Source organism: Mastacembelus armatus, chromosome 7, assembly GCF_900324485.2.
Source record: "Mastacembelus armatus chromosome 7, fMasArm1.2, whole genome shotgun sequence".
NCBI classification, from domain to species: domain Eukaryota; kingdom Metazoa; phylum Chordata; class Actinopteri; order Synbranchiformes; family Mastacembelidae; genus Mastacembelus; species Mastacembelus armatus.
Window position 1 is genome coordinate 2,541,610 of NC_046639.1, and position 20,716 is coordinate 2,562,325.

The 20,716-nt window shown below is 40.8% G+C and overlaps 1 protein-coding gene across 2 annotated transcripts in view; it reads left to right on the top strand.

Moving 5' to 3' along the window:
• Positions 1-20,716, top strand: part of kcnd3 (potassium voltage-gated channel, Shal-related subfamily, member 3) — an 83,215-nt gene that overhangs the window by 55,414 nt on the left and 7,085 nt on the right. For both annotated transcript variants that reach the window (XM_026332612.2, XM_026332613.2), the window contains exons 3-4: positions 11,055-11,223; positions 20,233-20,334. In XM_026332612.2, the coding sequence (XP_026188397.1) occupies positions 11,055-11,223; positions 20,233-20,334 (271 nt within the window). The remainder of the gene's footprint in view (positions 1-11,054; positions 11,224-20,232; positions 20,335-20,716) is intronic.

Genomic DNA, 20,716 nt, shown 5'->3' on the forward strand with positions numbered 1-20,716 from the left:
GTGACCCTTGAATCCCAAAGCGTTGCTCCCTCCCGTTTCTTTCCTCAGTACAGGCTCTTTCTCTACATTTGCATTTCCATTGCTTCCCTTTCCTTTAATGTATTTTTCTCTTCTATGTCTGCTCTTTCTTCTCTTTGATCCTTGTGTGAAATCTGTACTGGGACCAGCCAGTCGGCCACCTTACTGTTATGACCACGGGCTCAATGCAAAGTGGTGGTGACCTTTTGAACTCCTGGGTTCTGACCTTTTTTATCTTTTTTCCCTCCTCTCAGCTCCAGTCTTGTCTTCTTTCTTTTCATGTCTGAACCTCATTTCCAGCAGGTGTAAAGGAAAGGGAGGACATGGAAGAGCCAGAGTGAACTGGGAATACGTTTATTTAACAGAATGTGAAAGAAAGGACAGATTACTCTTAAACACACCCTGAATAGAAGTATAAGACTTTAAAAAAAATGAAAACCTAATTTAACATTGAGTTAGTAATATTCTGTCAAATAAAATGTCAAGAGAATCCAAGACAAATGTCTCTGAGGTTTGGTGAATGTTTAGGTTTGTTTGTTTCAGCTTGGACTTTATCGAAAATGAAACAGCAGAAAAATAAATAAAATGACTCGTTAAATTGAAATCGAGAAATATTCAAATAAAATATTGAAACAACATTAAGTGTCTAAAGCCATGGCAGTGTTGGCATGCTAATGAGACATTTACTGTAATGATTCCTCGCTGTCTCAGTGTAGCATGTAATGATATGCTAATATCTTATGATTATCACTTGACATAAAATAAAAACAGGCTGATGGAAAAGGCTTTAATTCGCCAACATTCACCAGAGTTCACCAGCATTTTATCTTGAACCGGTCGGATTCATCCACTGGAGAAACAAATGTTGGTACAAAATGGCTAATGTGGTGACAGACTGACATTGTGATCCTTGGATCTATAGCCTGGCTTGAAAAATGTGTCTGTAAAGCATGTAGGTACCGTGATTTCACTTTGCTTACCTGCCAACATCAGTGCAGCTAGAAACTGTACCTCTGTACCTAAAATATAATGTGTCCTGAGGTCTCTAAATGTGTCTTACTCCTTTTCGTTCTCCCCCCTCAGTCTCTCTCCTTAAACTGCTGACTGCATTGTCACACATTATTGGACACATATAACAGTAGAACACTGCAGATTGTATTTGCCTTGTCTACGTTGTAAGTTTGATTCCCAAGTGAAAGGGGTTTTCTGTATATGCTTTAGTGCAATTTTGTTGTCGTCTTGCACCCAACAGAAGAGATCAATCTCAGAACTCAAGCAGTTCTACTGAGATTCATGTTTCAACAGAGCACCGTTAGTTCTTGTTAGCAGCTTAATTGAACTACATATCAAGGTAATTGTGCCCCTGTTCCTCGGCCTTCCTCTTCCTTTCCTCTGCTACACTCATATGCTGTACAGTGTGCACTAGCTCACAGAGGTCGATGGGTTTCTGTTTCAATCTGGGGCTTGAAAGAGTTTCAGTACATGTAGAGATATACCTATTATCAGGAGTGTGTACATAACCACGCTCACAAGCTTATAACATTACCATATGCACACAGGCAGATGCACAAACGTGTTAATGGCACTACTATATTCTGTGAATTAGGCAATATGCAGGCAGTGAGCAGTGCATACTTTGGGGACTTTCCTATCTCGAATTTAATTCATATTTAAATGTTGTTATGCTCCTTCTTTACTGGTAATTGTGTTTGCACTTCCTGGTTGCTCTTGGAAGTGGATTCACTGAAGCGTTGTGTTGATAGCAGTCTGGTAATCACTAATTACAAAGACAGACACATGCGCACGCACACGCTCACATACAAATGAGCAGGGCTTGTATCAGGGTCCCTGGCTATTATTCACTGAGAACCTGGCAAGTGCGTGCACTCATGCTTCTTACCTGGACTCTTCAGGAAAACATCTCATGTAGCTTGGGTTTGAGTAATGATAATATATGGATGAAGTTCAGACTGGCCTTATCAGATGTGCTATTGAGATGTTGAATTCTAACAATGTAAGTAACTTCAAAGTATGTTTATCTTTAAATGGTAACCCTCCATTAACATATCAGTTCAGAAACAAGCTGTAAACAAACACTGACTTATTTAACAGCTTTTTTTAATGTCCCTAATTTGAACAAATAAATATTAGGTTTTGAACCACTGGCGTCAGCACTGTGATAGTTTAAGCCTGCTCTATCCTTGGTGATTCCCAATTTAGATTCACAGAGCTACTTGTCCTGACCCCCTTGACAAGCTCCTGCTGCTATATTAAACTTTATTTAGATGTCAGACTGATGTCATGTTAGATTATATAGGGATAAAAATCACATGGGTATTGGAAAACAACATGGGATGGCCCAACTAAAAACCTCCACTAGATTATGAATTGACATCAATCCTACTTACACCATCATCATTTGTTTATGTCTGTGGTAATAGACACAAAAAACACTGTTTGGATAAGGCGTTGCCGAGTAAAGCCCAGAGTCTACCAAGTATGTTCATTTATGAATTTAGTGATGTTCATGCTACACCACAGGTATATAGTTGTGAAACAACAACATGTGAAACAATGCTGAACAAAATGAAGTGTTTTAATCAAATACTGGTAAAACAAATTATAAATCTTGAGGTTTTGAAAAGTCAACACTGGGATGCAACTCTGCAGAAATGTAAAAGTTAGTTAGGATGTGTGATACAGAGAAATGGAGGCAATCCATCACTGTATGATGATGCTTGAGTGATGATAATGACCTTTCTTCTGTGAGCAGTTCAGGGTGAGAGTAATGCCCTTTACTTTATCAACTTATGTGTGTTTCTTCCAGTCACTTCTCACCATGTGATAAATGTAAACAAGGACATAAGCTGTGTGCCTCCTGATGGTGCTATCTGGACAGCTATGATCATTACAATGAAGCAAGAAAAAAATATATGAACATTTTTAAATATGTATGAAATACTGTGGCCTTATCTAGCTGTTTACCAGGTGCAGTCTAAGTGTTTCCATAAACTAAATGGACAGAATATGGCATTTTGTTAATTTAATAATTCTCTCACAGTCGAGCACAGATGTTTATTTGTTGTCATGAAAGGAGCAAACATGGCCTACATTACACAAGAACAACAGCAACGTTCTCATCTAAAAGTTCTACGTTGAATCGTAGGCGTTTAGCCAGTGCATAATTGTAGATATTGCTGACACCACATAAAATCATATGTGAGCAAATGAATTTGGAGCTGAAATGCTGCCCCAGCACTTGAGTAATGATCTTGCTTTCACACAGTAAATACAGAAGTACTGTAAGTCCTGCATATTACAACATTACAATGGTTCATTTTAGATATACGTGTCTCCCAGGCCCTGATGATGCATGTACAGTACACAGCAATAAACACAATAGGTTACTTTGGCTGTTTTTTTTACTGTAGATAATTTATGATGAGGTAGCTTTTGGAAGCATTAGATAGAGATGAATGACAGCAAATACACTGGTGGATCCATAGTAATAGCCATAAAGGCAGCTGCCAGGATATTTTTCTGTCATTTGTACAGATGAAGTTTTGGATTCAGCTCTTGGAAATGTTCCCACCTTTCACAATACCCAGGTTTTTATTGTGCAGTTGTTCAAAACAAGGTCATTGCTGCAATTAACATGCCATTCAAAAAGCAGTTATTCACAAAGGGCTGTGTACTGTATCGCATGTTATTCTTGCTGTGAAAACCACATTCATGGAATTTATTCTGTTTATTTTTGCAGCCTTGGCTTCAGAATGGGCTGTTTGATTGGTGGAAGGCAGGGGTTATCTGCAGTCATTTGCAGTTTGGTACTCTCTGTACCAATGTTTCATTTTAAGATGAATAACTTTTTGAACCTTGTTTACTTTTCTCAATAAGCTGATATTTAAGCAACCAAGTTACCTAAGTTAAACATTAGTCATCCCCCACAAATGAGGATCACAGAAATGTGATCTGATATGTTTATCCAACCCTGTGCATATTTCAATTGACACTATCTGAATCTCGTCTTTCCATCCTCATATCGTTTTCATATTCTCTTGCTTCCTATTCCTCTGCTCTGTCTGCCTATCCATCTTCCTACTTGTTGTTCCTCCCCCTCCTTATTTCTTACTTCCCTGTGGTGACATTTGTGGGGGTGATTATAGATGGTTTGCCCCAGCCCTGTGAGAGTCATGTATCATGAGAGTTACTTCCATCTGAGTGACTGGCCATGAAATGTCACATGAGAGTGCAGATGGATGCATGGTTAAGGGTTAGGGGCTTGGAGAGAGTCTTTCACTCTGCTGAACCCAAAAGAACTAAGCCTTATGGGCCTGTGACAGGTTCCCACTTATGGATATTTTTATGAGGCATCACCATTTATGGCCACGGTTGGAACCTCAGCTATGAATGTGGACTGGAGCTATGAAATTGAGTTTTTTGGGGGGAGAGTAAATCTGAATTACGATTATGTTGATCATGTCAGCAGTGACGTGTTATATTGGTTTTGCTGTTGCTAGTAATTCAGTATTATTAATTATTATAACGTTTGGTGTCATATCACAATGATATGATTTCACTGTACAAAATTAATTTTCAAATTAATATTAAAAGCTCATTTCCACTGAAAACTTGCAAAACAATTTGTGGTTTGTGAAGAGATTTGTCTGATAGTTTGTGTGATTTTGCCTCAATTTAACATAGGCTAAGCGTGTGTGTGTGTGTGCGTGTGTGTGTGTACATAGATAGATATAGATATTTCAGCTTTATCACCCACCCCTTGATACTACAGATTGTAGTTTAAGGTTTTGACTATGGACAATCATTTTTAGCATAATATAAGGGTGACAAGCCTGACTTATCAAAACAGCTAAAGACATGTATACTACTAATACAACTGTCTGCATGGAGTTGTAAAGTGAGCAGGCATTTGTTTGTTGTCAGCAGTGAAGTGTGAGAGAGCAGGAGCTGTACAGAGGAGCTATATTAGCTGTCCATGGTGCTGAAATGTGCTAGTGTTCAGTTGTAAACTGAAAGCCCTGATGCACACTGTCCTTGCCCGTAAACAGTATCTTCACTTCAACACATATTTGCCATATCACATATTGTAGTACAGCATTATTTGATGTACATGGAGCACCCAGATTGTGCTCGTCTTGGCAGCAAATTCAGTAAAACCTTTGCTTTCTTGGAGGGTTTTTGCACAATCAGGCGACTATGGTAGAGTGGCATGTCATTTAACACAGAGTTAGCCATTCAGGTCCTGTCCTTGTCCAGATGTGGAGGTGTCCCTGAATAAAAGACCTCCACCCAAATAGATCAGTGGTGTATACTGATGAGTAAAGCATAAACCTGCTGTGGCACGAATCAGAAGTTTGCTGGTGTGCCGGCTTACATACCAAACAGTTGGTGTGAGAGTTTGGCAAGTGTTACCTGAACTTCAGATTTTCTCAAATTAGGTATTGGTAGTGTTGTCAAAATGCATTTTAAATGCATTTTGATTGGTTTAAAATCTACCAGATCAGTTTCTGTTGTTCTAATGTACCATATATATATATATGGTAATTGATCTCTCAGTTTGCTTAACATATATAGATCTAATGACTATCTAGTTAATTTGTCATTATTATTGCCTACAGTATCTCACAGAAGTGAGTACACCCCTCACATTTTTGTAAATAGTTTATATCTTTTGATGTGACAACACTGTCACATGTCAATATTTTGTGTGACCACCATTATTTTCCAGCACTGCCATAACCCTCTTGGGCATGGAGCTCACCAGAGCTTCACAGGTTGCCACTGGAATCCTCTTCCACTCCTCCATGATGACATCACAGAGCTGGTGGATGTTAGAGACCTTGCGCTCCTCCACCTTCCGTTTGAGGATGCCCCCTAGATGCTCAATAAGGTCTAGGTCTGGAGACATGCTTGTCCAGTCCATCACCTTTACCCTCAGCTTCTTTAGCAAGGCAGTGGTCATCTTGGAGGTGTGTTTGGGGTCGTTATCATGCTGGAATACTGCCCTGTGGCCCAGTCTCTGAAGGGAGTGGATCATGCTCTGCTTCAGTATGTCACAGTACATGTTGGCATTCATGGTTCCCTCAATGAACTGTAGCTCCCCAGTGCCGACAGCATTCATGCAGCCCCAGACCATGACACTCCCACCACCATGCTTGACTGTAGGCAAGACACACTTTTCTTTGTACTCCTCACCTGGTTGCCGCCAGACACACTTGACACCATCTGAACCAAATAAGTTTATCTTGGTCTCATCAGACCACAGGACACGGTTCCAGTAATCCATGTCCTTAGTCTGCTTGTCTTCAGCAAACTGTTTGTGGGCTTTCTTGTGCATCATCTTTAGAAGAGGTTTCCGTCTGGGACGACAGCCATGCAGACCAATTTGATGCAGTGTGCGGGGTATGGTCTGAGCACTGACAGGCTGACCCCCCACCCCTTGAACCTCTGCAGCAATGCTGGCAGCACTCATATGTCTATTTCCCAAAGACAACCTCTGGATATGACGCTGAGCACGTGCACTCAACTTCTTTGGTCGACCATGGCGAGGCCTGTTCTGAGTGGAACCTGTCCTGTTAAACCGCTGTATGGTCTTGGCCACCGTGCTGCAGCTCAGTTTCTGGGTCTTAGCAGTCTTCTTATAGCCTAGGCCATCTTTATGTAGAGCAACAATTCTTTTTTTCAGATCCTCTGAGAGTTCTTTGCCATGAGGTGCCATGTTGAACTTCCAGTGACCAGTATGAGAGACTGAGAGCAATAACACCAAATTTAACACACCTGCTCCCCATTCACACCTGAGACCTTGTAACACTAACGAGTCACATGACATCGGGGAGGGAAAATGGCTTATTGGGCCCAATTTGGACATTTTCACTTAGGGGTGTACTCACTTTTGTTGCCAGTGGTTTAGACATTAATGGCTGTGTGTTGAGTTATTTTGAGGGGACAGCAAATTTACACTGTTATACAAGCTGTACACTCACCACTTTACATTCTAGCAAAGTGTAATTTCTTCAGTGTTGTCACATGAAATGATATGATAAACTATTTACAAAAATGTGAGGGGTGTACTCACTTCTGTGAGATACTGTATATGTTGTTTTTTCAGTGTGGCTTGTTTGCTCATCATTTAGTTTTTGTTAGACGTTTGTTAATATTATTTTTTTATTGTGTCATACTGTATATTTCACACATACAGTAGATACACAGACCCTTTCGCTTGCACCGAATGCACTGCCTCTTTCAGTATGTGACTTCAGTCCTCCAGGGGATCAGTCCACCGCAAGGAATTGTGGTCCAAACAGAATCACTTAGGCTGTATCTGAAGGGAACTGAGGAAAATTGCAGATGAGTCGCAAGGGATTTGGCCTGAAAAAGGAAACTCAGCACTCCTCAACACTTCATATGTCTGTGTCCCGCCTCTCTCTCTGCTCCCCCCCTCTTTTTAAGAGACGCTTCCTGTCCTGAATGTATCAATAAATATTATGGTATTGCTGCACATACATAAAAGCGGTTTATGATCCACAACATGGACACAAATTCCTTGCAGTAAATATTTACTTTGAGACTCATCTCAAATCAATTAATCTTAAAATTATTTTGCAGATGGTTTTGAATACACCCATACAATAAAAAGATTATTAGAATTATGTTTTTTTTTACTAAGCATATATTGTCTAACAATGTTTTTTGTATGCCGTCTGGTTATGGCCACCTATTTATTGATTGATTGATTGATTAGATAAGCTGTGCTCTCCTGACTTACTGTGACCTGACCTTCCACCACCGCAGATCTGTGCATCCGTCAGACCTCAGACCATCTCTGATAAGCCCATCCATCACACATACCTTCACAAAAGCACTCAGTCCCACTCAGTAACCCCCATTAATATAATCCACAGAGACCAGGACTTCCTGTGATCAAATGTGACAGCCCAGGCCGAGGACCAACCTGCCCACCTGACCTGTGTGGTTTAACTGTGTGTGTGTGCATGCATGTCCAATCTGTGCAGTCATCCCGTATTTCCTTATAACACACCTACAGTTTGGTAGAGTATAAAGTTAAAATCGTGTTTTTTTGTGTCTGTGATGAGTAAGAATGGCATAATGGAAAGAAAGAAAACACCCTATAAATGCACTGCGCCTGCCATCATGCTTATCCGTCTTCCTCCTTTTGAGACATTTACCTCCACCTGTTCCTCACCCTCAGCATCAGCTTCAGGATTCAGGCCCCAGTATTCATCCAGGCAGGAGGGAGAGAAATTACATCTAGCCTCCCTTATCACATGCACACACATGCACATGTACACCCTCACGCCATTTATTACAGCTTTCTGTGTCTTTCATGTGCGCAAGCCCAGCTTTATCTCTGTGCCATGTGTAATGGCTCAGAGATGGTATCATCAAAGACGAGCCAGCTTGACTAAATGGGAGCAGCAAATTGACTGTAGTATTAGGAGAGAAGGGCCTCTATCAGGCTATCTGATAGGATCCCATTAAAGAAGGCTTGCAGATGAATATGATTAGCTTTCCATCCCTCCTAATGGAAACATCTTCTGAAGAGGGGAGGAGATGAAATGTTTCATAGTGATAGAGCCTTTGTACCACTGATGGGATAGTTATTGCCTTATTTGGGTAGGAAGGCCATTAAAGTTCTGAGAAGGGACGATGAATGTTCTCTGTAAGTATACACTCAGTTATGACTGTTGAGCTGTGTGTGGGCAGTGCTTTGCTTTAATGCAAAAATCACCCTCCACTTAAATGGTGTCATATTGGGCTTGTTTTTTGCTGAGATCTGTGACTAATGAGTATGAGGTTTCATCTCCTGTTTCATCTTCTTCTCCAAAATGAAGCAACTGGGATTTTTTTTGTGTGTTTGTAGTGTTATGTGTATTACCATTCTGCAGTTTTGCTACCTCCAACAGACTGTGACAAAAGTGCTTCATTAGATTATAAAACTACTATCACGAACACAACTTCTTAAGCAGATTATTGTTCATTTATGGAGATCCCCTGGGGTACTGTTTGCCAAGTCCCCAAGTAATAACCAGTGCTACGCTGTGAGCTGTCAAAGTGGATGAATTTGATAAATGCTGTAGAGTAACATGTTTCTGGATGTCTGCAAGACCTGAGGTACTTCTTAAGTATTGACGGGTTTATCACTACTTATATTCATTTTGTTATAATGCTATGAAATATGCTGCTTTTAAATATTTTTCAGGAAAATAGTTCAGCAAATATTGTATTATTGTCACACATGCTGACTGGTTAGTGTGACTGTAGATAATACAGAATGTGGTTTTACATGTGCATGTGTGCCAAGTCTTTAAAAGCATATAATATACAGTACAGATGCCTCAGGGGACCAGTGCCCGATGCTATTCTATCCTTGTGTTAGTATTATTATATCACAATATTGATAGAAAGGATATTTAAAAACAAAACAAAAAATATTACAAAACCATTTCTTTGTTGGAAATATGGTGCACTGTAGGTGATCCAGTTCTTAAAGCATTCAGATCTTTTTCTAAAGTAAAAAATAAAAATACCACAGTATACAAACAACTCTTACAAGTAATTAGACACTAGGGCTGCCAAGTAAATGTAGCAGAGGAAAGCATGCATTATCTGCCTCTGAAATATAGCGGAGTAGACGTATAAAGAGCCTAAAATAAATAAAGTAAAAATATCTCAGAACTGAACGTACTGTACAGTCCTTTACTCAGTGGACTTTATTCCTCTATGTGTTTGTGACACCTTCCTTAAGAGGCAGGACTTCAGCATGTATTTTGTGTAAATGTGTTTACCTTTCTGTAATTCCATATGTCTGTGATTTATTCAGACTACAGTACATTTCACTCTCACCATCACGTTGCTTTCTCCTCGAGCAGTGTGACCAGACAGAAAAGACGAGTTTTGCCTCCCGCCTCTCTGTGCCAAAGAAAGATATGTTCACTAATGAGTGTGTCCATTGAACATTTTTCCATTTGTCTGTTTACCCAAGAGGGTATACAGTATATGCACAACAGCATGTCTAGCACATATGCTTAAGAGCAGCTGTACAGTTTCAGATGGGGATTGTGTTGAACTTACTGTGGTAGAAACATAAAACAACTAGGATTGACAATAATAACTTCTTACAGAGCCCACTGGCTACGAAGAATCACTTTTTCATCTGTTGAAATGAATTAAATGTAAACAAAGGAAAAGTTAGCGTTTGCAGTTTTAAGTAGGTAGTTCCTGAGGATGGAGGTAAACAAAAAGCTATTATTTTAAGTGACTTGTGTACAAATTGCTGCCTTATTGACGTAAGCATAAAATCTTCGCACAATCAGCCTAACATAATTAGATTATAATGCTGGGTGTTTAAACCCTTTTTGTTTGTAGCCCAACTTGGAATCAGTTCTAATAAATTTAGTGGAACTTCTTGTTTAACTGGAAAACAAGAACAAATTACCTCATCTTTTTATTCATGAATAAGAAATGCAGACCATTAGGAATAAAGATTGTTTTTCCAGCTTAAGTCTTGCTCTTTTAACTCTACTCTTGATTCCTGCTGTGTCTCTCTCCATCTATGGGGGGTGCCTTGTCTGGGGAGGGGATCTAACATAGTTATTGTAATTGTGTTGTCTGTTTTTGAACTCAAGACAAGATCCTGTTTGACTTGTAAAGATTTCAGATTGAACTGGACTAAATTACTTTTGGGAATTGTCCCTGGCATCCATTGTGTCCTCCGATCTAAAGGTTAATAGTATCTGCTCTCGATGAATGAGCCAGTGCACTGTACACTGGTCGGGATGTACATTTGTAGTATGAAGACGACCTAAAAATGAAAACCTTGTACAAGATAATGAATAGGCAACACGTTGAACTCTGAGATACAGTGTGTGTGTGTGTGTGTGTGCATGTGTGTGTGTGCGTGCGTGTGCATGCATCTTTCTGCCTGTGTGATGTGAATGACCTCCAATCGGCTGTGCATTACACATTTCTCTTTTTCTCCCTGTCAACTCTCACAGGTACGGAGACATGGTTCCTAAGACGATTGCAGGGAAGATCTTCGGTTCAATCTGCTCTCTGAGTGGGGTGCTGGTAATTGCTCTGCCTGTCCCTGTCATCGTGTCCAACTTTAGCCGCATCTATCATCAGAACCAGAGAGCAGACAAGCGGCGGGCGCAGAAGGTACAGGTGAACACAGTTTTATTCCACTTCAGCTTGGCCCAGGAAGGTTGGATCTCCAGATCACCAGCTCAGAGGGAAGCTCTGGCATCTTTCTCCCTGAGAGGAGGAGACTCCACAGGGTTCAAGCCTTCCCTAAGACTCATATATATGTTATGTGTGTAATGGGCATTAACTTACATATTTGCATCGGTAGTAGGTGTGCGATACATATTCAGTATAGTTTAATGGCTCTTCTCCCTTGACGTGCATACCTAAACCATGACCTTCTTTTTTTTCCCTTGCACTGTAAATAAGATTCCTCTGAATTTCAGAGGTATTTAATTTAAATAAGTTTTGCTGTCACAGACAGTACATGTATCCTAAATGTCTGTGTATCCAGCTTGACGTATAATTTGCTAGGTTAGCCTGGTGTAGCTCCATTCCTAGGTAGTTAGTGGGATTGAAAGGCAGCTACCTCCAAATTTTGAGAAAATTCCCCCACAAACTGCTGATATAAATAGTTTGTAAGGCGTTACTATCAGTTTTATTAATTGGTAATAAATTATCAACTATCTGTAATACTTTAACCATTAATAAGAACCTACATCAAGGGAGCCAGTTGTTTATCTGCCAGCAGGACCCTTTGTTTTTGTAGCTCTTTACTTTATCTGGAGGACCCTCTGATGGATCATTTTCTCGTAGAAAAACTTTGGATAATCTGGGAAAAATCTCTTTATTGAACAACGTGGTGACATGTATTGTACTGGCCTTTAAATCTTTAATATTGGGCTCTTTTGTGATGACTTCAACTGAACTAAGCTTGTTTTTTTCAAATAACTTCTTATGTAAAATATCAGATTCCTCCAGTCCATCCATTTAACTCCACTAAATGAATGTTATTCTTCTCAGTTATGTCTACAAACCCAGGCTTAATCCTAAAATAGCTTGGCAAAGAAGTGAATTTAAGCAGTTACCCTTTTTTACATGCTTTTCTTTGTTGGTCTGGCCATGTGAGAAGATTTTATCCTAAGTATCGTCATAAAACACACACAGGCCCAAATTTATAAATGGATTATGTAAATTTGTGTTTTAACTGTGGGAGGTTTAAAGATCCTATCTTCCTTTGGGTAAATAGCCCAGCCTTCAGATCATTAAAGAATCAAGTCATGGTGTATCTATGAGCCAGTCTGGGCAGCAGCATCAGCTGGCACACATACAGAACTAGGCTGATAATCATAGTTTCAGGGCAAGCCTGACAGGGTTTTTTTTTCCTCTTGAGATAGACAGTGGTATTTTTGTTTGGTTCTTGCAGCCATGCACACACTGACACATATTTTTAGAGTCCATTCCTCTCATCGCTCTCATCCACATCTTTTGAAGCATGACCTTTTATCACTCCTTTTGCCCATCCCCTCATCTCTGCTCCTCTGCCTCCATCCATTTTCTCCCCCCTCCTTCTCTCACCCTCTGTGATTACTGCCATCCATTTCAGCAAATGCTCTTTGGTTGTAGTTTAAATCTGTTTAAAGTCTTGCAGTTCGACCGTGGCTTGACCGCTGCCTAATCTTAACTAACCTTGGCTGTGTCTGAGAGTGAGACTCTGGTGTAACACAGCCAAGTATGGTTGGGGAAAAAGAGTCACGCAGGCGGCTCAAAGAGGATTGGAAGCTTGGGAAAATTACCTAGATTGAAAAGAAGTTGGAGTCAATGAGATGTATAGTGTGGACACAGAAATGAGAGAGGAGAAGAGCAACGATGAGGAAAGCCACAGGGAAGAGGGAGCAAGGGGGGAGACTAGAAAGGGGGAAGAGCTGGAGGCGATGTGTGTCCTAATGCTGTGTTCTTTCCTGAAATAGCTCTCACCCCAATGAGGTGCTTGCTCGAAGGAAGGTGTGTGTCTGTTCATCTGCTTGTGTACAGTATGTAAAGTATTTGCATCCTTTTGAGTGCATGGATTCATGTGCGTCCACTATACTTCCCGTCAGTTTAGGTCTGACCTTCGTCCGTCCCACCTTTTGTGGGCTCTCAACTGAGCCGCAGTGTGGTGCAGTGTCCCAGACACTGTTTAGTACCAGACGGCCACACCTCCAACAGTACCCACCAGCTGACCAGAGTGGCATGACAGTGCTATCCACATCAACCAGCAGTAAATGACTCCCTCAGGCACTTGAAAGCCTCCTTGACTTGCCTGCAGTGAAGTCAGCGATTTGCTTAAGCAGCCATACATCCAACAGATAGGTTTATTCCATTTCATAACAGCATGACTCAAATGTCTCATAATTGCCTTCATAATAATATTCCACCTGGATGCCTTAATCATTCAGAGAGTTATTACAGCAGCAAATCAAGGTCTAAGTGCCAAGGATGATGATAGGTTTGCAAATGTGATATTTTAGAGCATTTAGGTGATGCAATACAAATGCATTTCTGTCTTTAATGAGCTCACCAGATTAAGTATTACTTAGCATTTAAGATAATGTGCTTAAAGCAATGGAGTATGTCTTAAATTACACATTGTGCTAAGTTTAGTAGTAGATGCTGTGGAAATTATTTGATTTTACATCACAGCTGGTTCTTAACTAGAGGCTGAGAACTATTCAGTGCGTTCTATTTAGTTTTTGTAAGCATTTATGGCTCCCATAGGATGAATCCTGGGAACATTGATCACCCTAGACTTTTCTCCTGTGCCACCACATAGTGATAGTTTTGTTGCAGAGTGAAATATCTCGACAAATATTAGATTAATTGACCAGGGATTTGTTTCAGATATTTAAGGATCCTGGAGGATAAATTGTAATGTCGGCAATTTGCCCAGTACTTTGGGTTAGAACCAAATACCTGCAAACTTAATGACATTCCTAACAGACTTTACTGTACTCAGTGTCTAGTAAATGTTAATATGCTAACACACTGAACTAAGATGGTGAACCTGGTATGTTGCTTGCTAAACATGGACATGTTAGTGTTGTCATGAGTAACTTAGCATGCTGATGGCAGCTCAAAGTACTGCAGTGCTGAAGTACAACCTCATAAAGGCACCAGCAGGTCTATATACACTTAGTCTTCTTGAATAATTTGTAGCAACTAAAATGGATTTTAGTGTTCGCTTCAATGCATAGTGCATCATATGAATTTAATGTTCTTTGACTCTAGGCTGGCAGACTCAGTACATCACAGTAACCTCATTGTATTAGATGGAACCAGTATCATGGGATGGTCCACTGTCATGAATTACTCAGACATGCCATATCATCCAATACCTGTTTACTACCCTTTACACAACATGTACTGTTCTTTGATGAGCTTCAATTACACATGACCTTTGCAGCCATTAAGCTATTTAGCAAGTGCCACAGGTCATTTCCCATAGCAAAATGCTATTTTCTGAGCTGTTATTACCTGCGTGTGGATATATTTCACAGAAAAGCCATTCTTCCTCAAATCATTTCTTAGAATAAGGCTCTGTTTGAGAGTAAAATGGGTTAGCCAGTCCTGATTATGTTCCACCAGTACTTAAACAGCAGGGTGTGGAGGGACAGGGGGAATAAGAGGGTAAAGTAGTGAGGAAGAAAAGTGCAGTATTAGTCCCTTAGCAGTTTCCCTCTTTATGTTGCTTTCTTTATGTTTATGCTTCCCCTCCTCCCTGCCCACCCTCCATCCACATCCATCTTCATTCAGGTCTAATTGTTAGCTGTTCTGTTCTCCCCTTGCAATTAGCCATCCATCTGGGTGGTGGTAGAGGCAGTCCCTGACCTACCTCGCTGCACAAAGGAAAGATACACATGAATGCTGCTGGTTACTGTGTGGCAAGAAGGAAAGAGCAACAGACGCAACAGACTTGTTCTTTATTAGTAATACTTTGAGTAGTATATCTGAAATATGGCATGATTTAAAAGGAGAGTGATGGAGCAAGGCCAAAAATAGAAAATTAGCTTATTTCTAAACGTACCTATGGGAATGTCCAGGACCTCTCCTCCTGGTGATGTGAACAATATGTTGTCAAAGCTGGATTTATGCCTCACATGAAATTTTAATAGAAGCCCCACCTTAGATACCTACAACAAAGCTTATTTATGTAGCGATGCACTTTACTCTGCCACTCCACCAAAAAACTAAATGCGTATAATATGTGGTCAGGCTTTGTTGTGACTGTTTACATTCTTTTTTTATGGGACTTTTCTGTGCAGTAGCCAAATATCCATTGTTTCATTGACTCTTGTCAAGGGAGCAGGGGTCACAGTGAGGTTTGCAGTAGAAAATCAAATCAAAGCCACTTTATTTATATGCCACCTTACACAGTAAAACTACTGACCAAAGAGCTTTCTAAATAACTAAATAGTGTTTTGTTTGATAGAATTATAGATTTATTTAAAAGTCTTTATAATGAAACAAAACATATATGTTTACTAAGAGTGTTATTGGTAGATCATGAATGTAGTCTCAGCTGTAGCCTCAGGCGTATCTCTCATTGTCTGTTTCTCATTATTGTTCGTCTCTGAAAATTAAGTTGCCTTGTGTGTTGTGCTTCCTCTTCTTTTTCCACTGGTTGGACCGGCTGTTGTCCTCACACTGAGCGAATTGTAAAATCACTGGTGGTTGGCCAGGGACTGACATGGCAGGAACAAAAAAAGTGCACTCGTCTCCCAAGCCATCTTTCCTGCTCCCTCTCCGCGACTCCATTGCTCTAAATCATCTCACTATTGTTTCTAGCCCACCCCTTAGAAGAGTGAAGTCAAAGGGTGGAGATGACTTCTGTCTGAGAGTGCTTTGCCCTTCTAGACAATCAATAAAGTTGTCTGCACATTGCAAGAAGACAAACCAAAAAGAGAGATGGAGGGTTGGTGGTGAAGAACTTCACTGACGGGGGTCAGGAGTTGTGCTATGAATTATGGCCTTTCTCATGAAAAAAGAAACAAAACAGGTTTAGCACAGGCATTCTGTTGCTGACTGGCGTTAGTCTGGATTAAGAAGAGTTTGCTGCATCCGACATCAGTGGGCCTGAAGTGTCGAAGGACTTGATTTCCTCAGAATCAATTCTTGTCATCATCCAGTTTTTCTTGCTTTCACTAATTCCCAGATGGATTTCCAGTTTTTCCCCCATCTCTCTCCTCCTTTTTGCCTCTGCTTCTCTTCTCGTCTGTCTCTCTCTTTCTGCCTGGTGTGTGTGTGTGTGTGTGTGTGTGTGTGTGTGTGTGTTATCGTAAAGCAACATACCTCGGAGGAAGCAACTGACTAATTTCCTTGTGGCAGAAATGTCAGCTTGTATAAAAGCAACTCTTAATATGAGTGGCAGCTGCAAAACAAAATTAGACTCTTTCAGGGCTAAGTGTGGTTTTGTGTGTGTGTGTGTGTGTGTGTCTGCGTTTGTGTGTGTGTGTGAGAGAGAGAGAGAGAGAGAGAGAGAGAGGGAGAGTCAGCTGGTAAAAGTTGCATTTCAGGGGGCTCAATGTCTTTCCCAGGACAAAATGTTTGGCTAGGGTTTGGCTGAGGTTAGAGTAAAGGTTCGGTTTAGGCAAGTAGTGGTTAGGATAAGTCTCCAGGAAATCAGTCAAGTCAGTGCCCCCTGAAGTGATGGAAACACGGCTCTGTGCATATGTTTCCTCATCAGATGGTCTCCCCTTTCACTTCTATGCTTCCAAGGCAGGCCTGAGGCAGAGCCTAATCTGGTCTCATAGCTCGATTGCTCCACTTTTCACTCATCCAAATCCCACAGAGGCAGTCTAGCAAAGCTGTAACTCACAAGGTGCCATGAATTTTTAAACTTCAACTTCCCACTAAAAATGAACTTCTAACAAAACTTCCTGGCAATACTCAGTGGAGTATGACATGGGAGCTGAGTGGATATGTGTGTGTGTGTGTGTTTTTTTTTTTTATCATTTGGGGATATGCCAGTTTAGATCCCTCAGCTGGCAGCAAATGGTGTTAAAATAAAGCATTTGTGCTGGCTGGCAGACTATAGCTATAATCTTTAAAGTGTGATTGATCCTAAATCATTGCTCCATGGCAGGAAAGAAGGAAACAAAGAGGCAAAATGTCTTTGGATCAGTTTATCAGCCTTTGCAAAACATCTGGACTGTCAAGCAATGATACTGAGCATTGGCAGATGTTACAGTATTTCACATTTTTGAAAGCCGCTTCATTTCCGAGTTGTTTAAATGTAATGCTTAAATTTACTTGCTTGTTGTTCCTGCTACCTCATGCATACACATCCTGTGGGATTTTTCTAGTTTGATTGGTGATTGCTAGAACTTTTCTTACGACCACAGTTCATTTCACTTTAAACCGTAGCTGCGTAAAACAATAAGCTCAGTTCTATCTCAGACAGCTACACTGACCGTCAGACGCAACTTGCTTTATGAAGCAGTTTGCAGGTTTCAGCTACTGTTAGCCGTCTAATGTAGTAACGACATATCATCTTAACTTGCTAGACAGGAAAAGAACAGCATGTGAATGTCCAGATATAACTGAGGTTCGTGTAGCTGCTGATGTGGATGGTCATATATATATGGCCAAGGATGAAACTCCTAGAAATGTGCACCATGATCACCCATGTTTAAACAGTTCTCCTTCTAAGAGGAGCCTGCTTTTCATCCTGACTTTGAGGGTGGCTGTTCAGATTAGGTGTAAACACTTTGGGTTTTGATGTGGTTGGACAGCATGTCTTATACCATAAACCAACCCTTAATCTTCAAAAATCACTGCTAACAACACACTGTCTGCGTATGGCTTATAGGCTCAAGTTTGTTTACTTTGTCTTTCGTTCCCCTGCTGGTGCTCAGCCTGCCAGCTGTTGTCAATCCAACACAGGCACCAACACACCCCTCAAGGCTGTGAGAAGAAGAAAAAATGCTAAAATTTCTCCAGTTTTCTTCCTAAAAAAATAAATAAACGCTAATACAGTAACATCTGTAGGGGATAGAATTTGCTGTCATCCGTGGATTAATTTGACTCTCATTAATTTTGAAAATGGTGACCATGCTCCTAACATTTTATTGAGTAGTCCTTTGGTTTGAAGGTATATTTAATTATGTTACAAACATCTCATTCTGTTACATAGCAGTTTTCTTTAGCTCTGTGAACATAGATATATTCTATATGGGGGAAAATAATTCCCAATACAACGATTGTTTATTTTCTGATCTCAATCTCCCGTAATAGAACCGAGCAGTTTCATTTTCCCTCTGTGTATGTGTGTTTCAATATACATGTGGATATATAATGGACATGTGTGCGTACGTGCGTCTGTGTGAAGAAACATGCAGCAGATACACTTTTTGGCCATGTAACCTTCCACCTACAGTACATCTGTACATGCACTGTAGGTGTTAATGAAAGCCCTGTGTCCATGGTTTCCTTACGCTCCTGTGTGCTCTCAGTGATGTTTCAGAAGCAATTCAGACTCAATCTGTCACACTGTGGCTCTGCCTGAAAGCACAGATGGGCCTTAGACACAAGTGCCCAGGTCCCAGAGGCCCTGAGAATCTATCAGAGAACTGCAGAAGTAGATTTAATCTAGCGGGACATGTTCTTAACATCCCCTCCATTACCCTTGTGCTGCCTGGCAACCATCGCCACAGTCGCAGGCTCCTGTTTTTATGGTGACCCCAGAGAGACAATCCCATTGGCCGAGCGCAACGCCAAAACATAAAGAAAGGTTATCCCAAAGGCCTGTAGGAGTGCTGCGCCAGCACAAATGTACATAGGTGTTAGAATGGGAAGGCACAAGCAGAGCCTGGAAAACTTATCAAGGAGAGTGGGAGAGACAACAAGGTGCAGGAGAACAGGAGGATGTAAACAGGTTCAATCACAACAAATATTACCATGTTTTAAATGACACTCAAGTGAGCAGATGAGCTTGATTGGGCTCATATATATATATATATATATATATGTGTGTGTGTGTGTGTGTGTGTGTGTGTGTGTGTGTGTATATAAATGCAGCTCTGAAGATGGAGTGTACATGCATAAACACACATGAAGGTATGGAGACACTTAGAGTAATTGGCTAGTGGTGCACTGGCTACCCCTGCCTGCTCATTATTTACACAGCTCACATTATCCTCCTACCAATTTCCCTTCAGCGAATCTGTTGTTGTGTTGTAAAATGCAGAAAGTGAAGCAAACAGTCACTTTATAGGTGGATCGAGCCTCACACCCAGCACCTGACTGACGGTAAAATGACAGGCCTTTGAGAAGAGTGTGACTCAGATTGTAAGATCCTGTAAAGGTAGTTGTTCTTGTAACTGAGAAATTTATGGAGAGAAGCATTTTCACACTTGCGTACCTGTATACACAGACTAATGTACACTCCGAGGTGTTTTCACACACAGTCAGTAGCAACGGTGCACTTCAGGGAAAGCAAAAGCCGTGACGCTGGAGCAGAATCTTTCCACTGTGTTGAAGCTACTGACTCCAAGGACCAGAGTGCGGCTGTTCGTCCTTGTATTCCATCATTTCTTGTTCATCTGTGTTGCTGACTGCCTCACGGGAGACATTTGTCAGCATGAAAAAAAAAGATAGTGGGAGAGGGAGAAAGAGACTGGCTTGTGTGTTAAAATGTATTTAACCTGACATTAACATCGAGGCTCAGGATTAAAGATTTAAGCATTATGGGCCTGGACACCTCCTTGATTTATTTTGCTTAACAAAACCAGAAACACAGCAGTGCAAAACAGCCCAAATGAAATGAATTCAGCGTGTTTAATATAGAGTGACACTTAGCTGCTTAATTCATTAAGGATTTACCTGCTCTACACCTAGCTGCAGCTCTAACTGTGGAGCGTGTTAACATGTGCTCAACATAAATCATTCATATGTATCACAGGAGATCAGACTGAATTTCTCACAGAAGATCAGAGAGAATACTTTAATAGCATTTGTTTCATTTAATCTACTGTATAAGATCACAACTAAAATATCAGTCATGTTGAAAGTGCAGTAGGTCTTATTGTCAGGATGATACCTGGTCATTCTGACATAGGATCTGATATAGGCGCTGAATAACAGGGGTCTTTTGTTCTCATTTGTTCTTTGCAGAAAGCCCGCCTGGCCAGGATACGAATATCCAAGACAGGAAGCTCCAGTGCCTTCCTCCACAGCAAGCGCAACGGCCTGTTCAACGAAGCTCTAGAGCTCACGGTGAGAAAAGTCTCGGACCACATGTGCTTCATTGCAGTCTACTCAAGGTTTTACTCAGGATCACCCTACATCACATGACTTACAGTACATACTGACATTGCAATTTTTAAACTGGCATCTCAGAAAGCCTGATCTTGGAATATTCTTGGATAAATATTAACCAAGAATTTTAGAACAGGCAACAACTTAGTCCCTGGATGTGGGCCTTGCTTGTCCCTCCCTTTAGTTACCAATTCTTAGAAAGCACCCAGCATCCCATCTGAACATCTAGCTGTGATCTCATTCAATAAGCGCCTCTTCTAATGTGAGCATCTCTGAGCTGTGATGCCCAGCTGAGGAACAGGCTTCGGGCAATGCAGCAGGAAATGTAAACACATCTCAA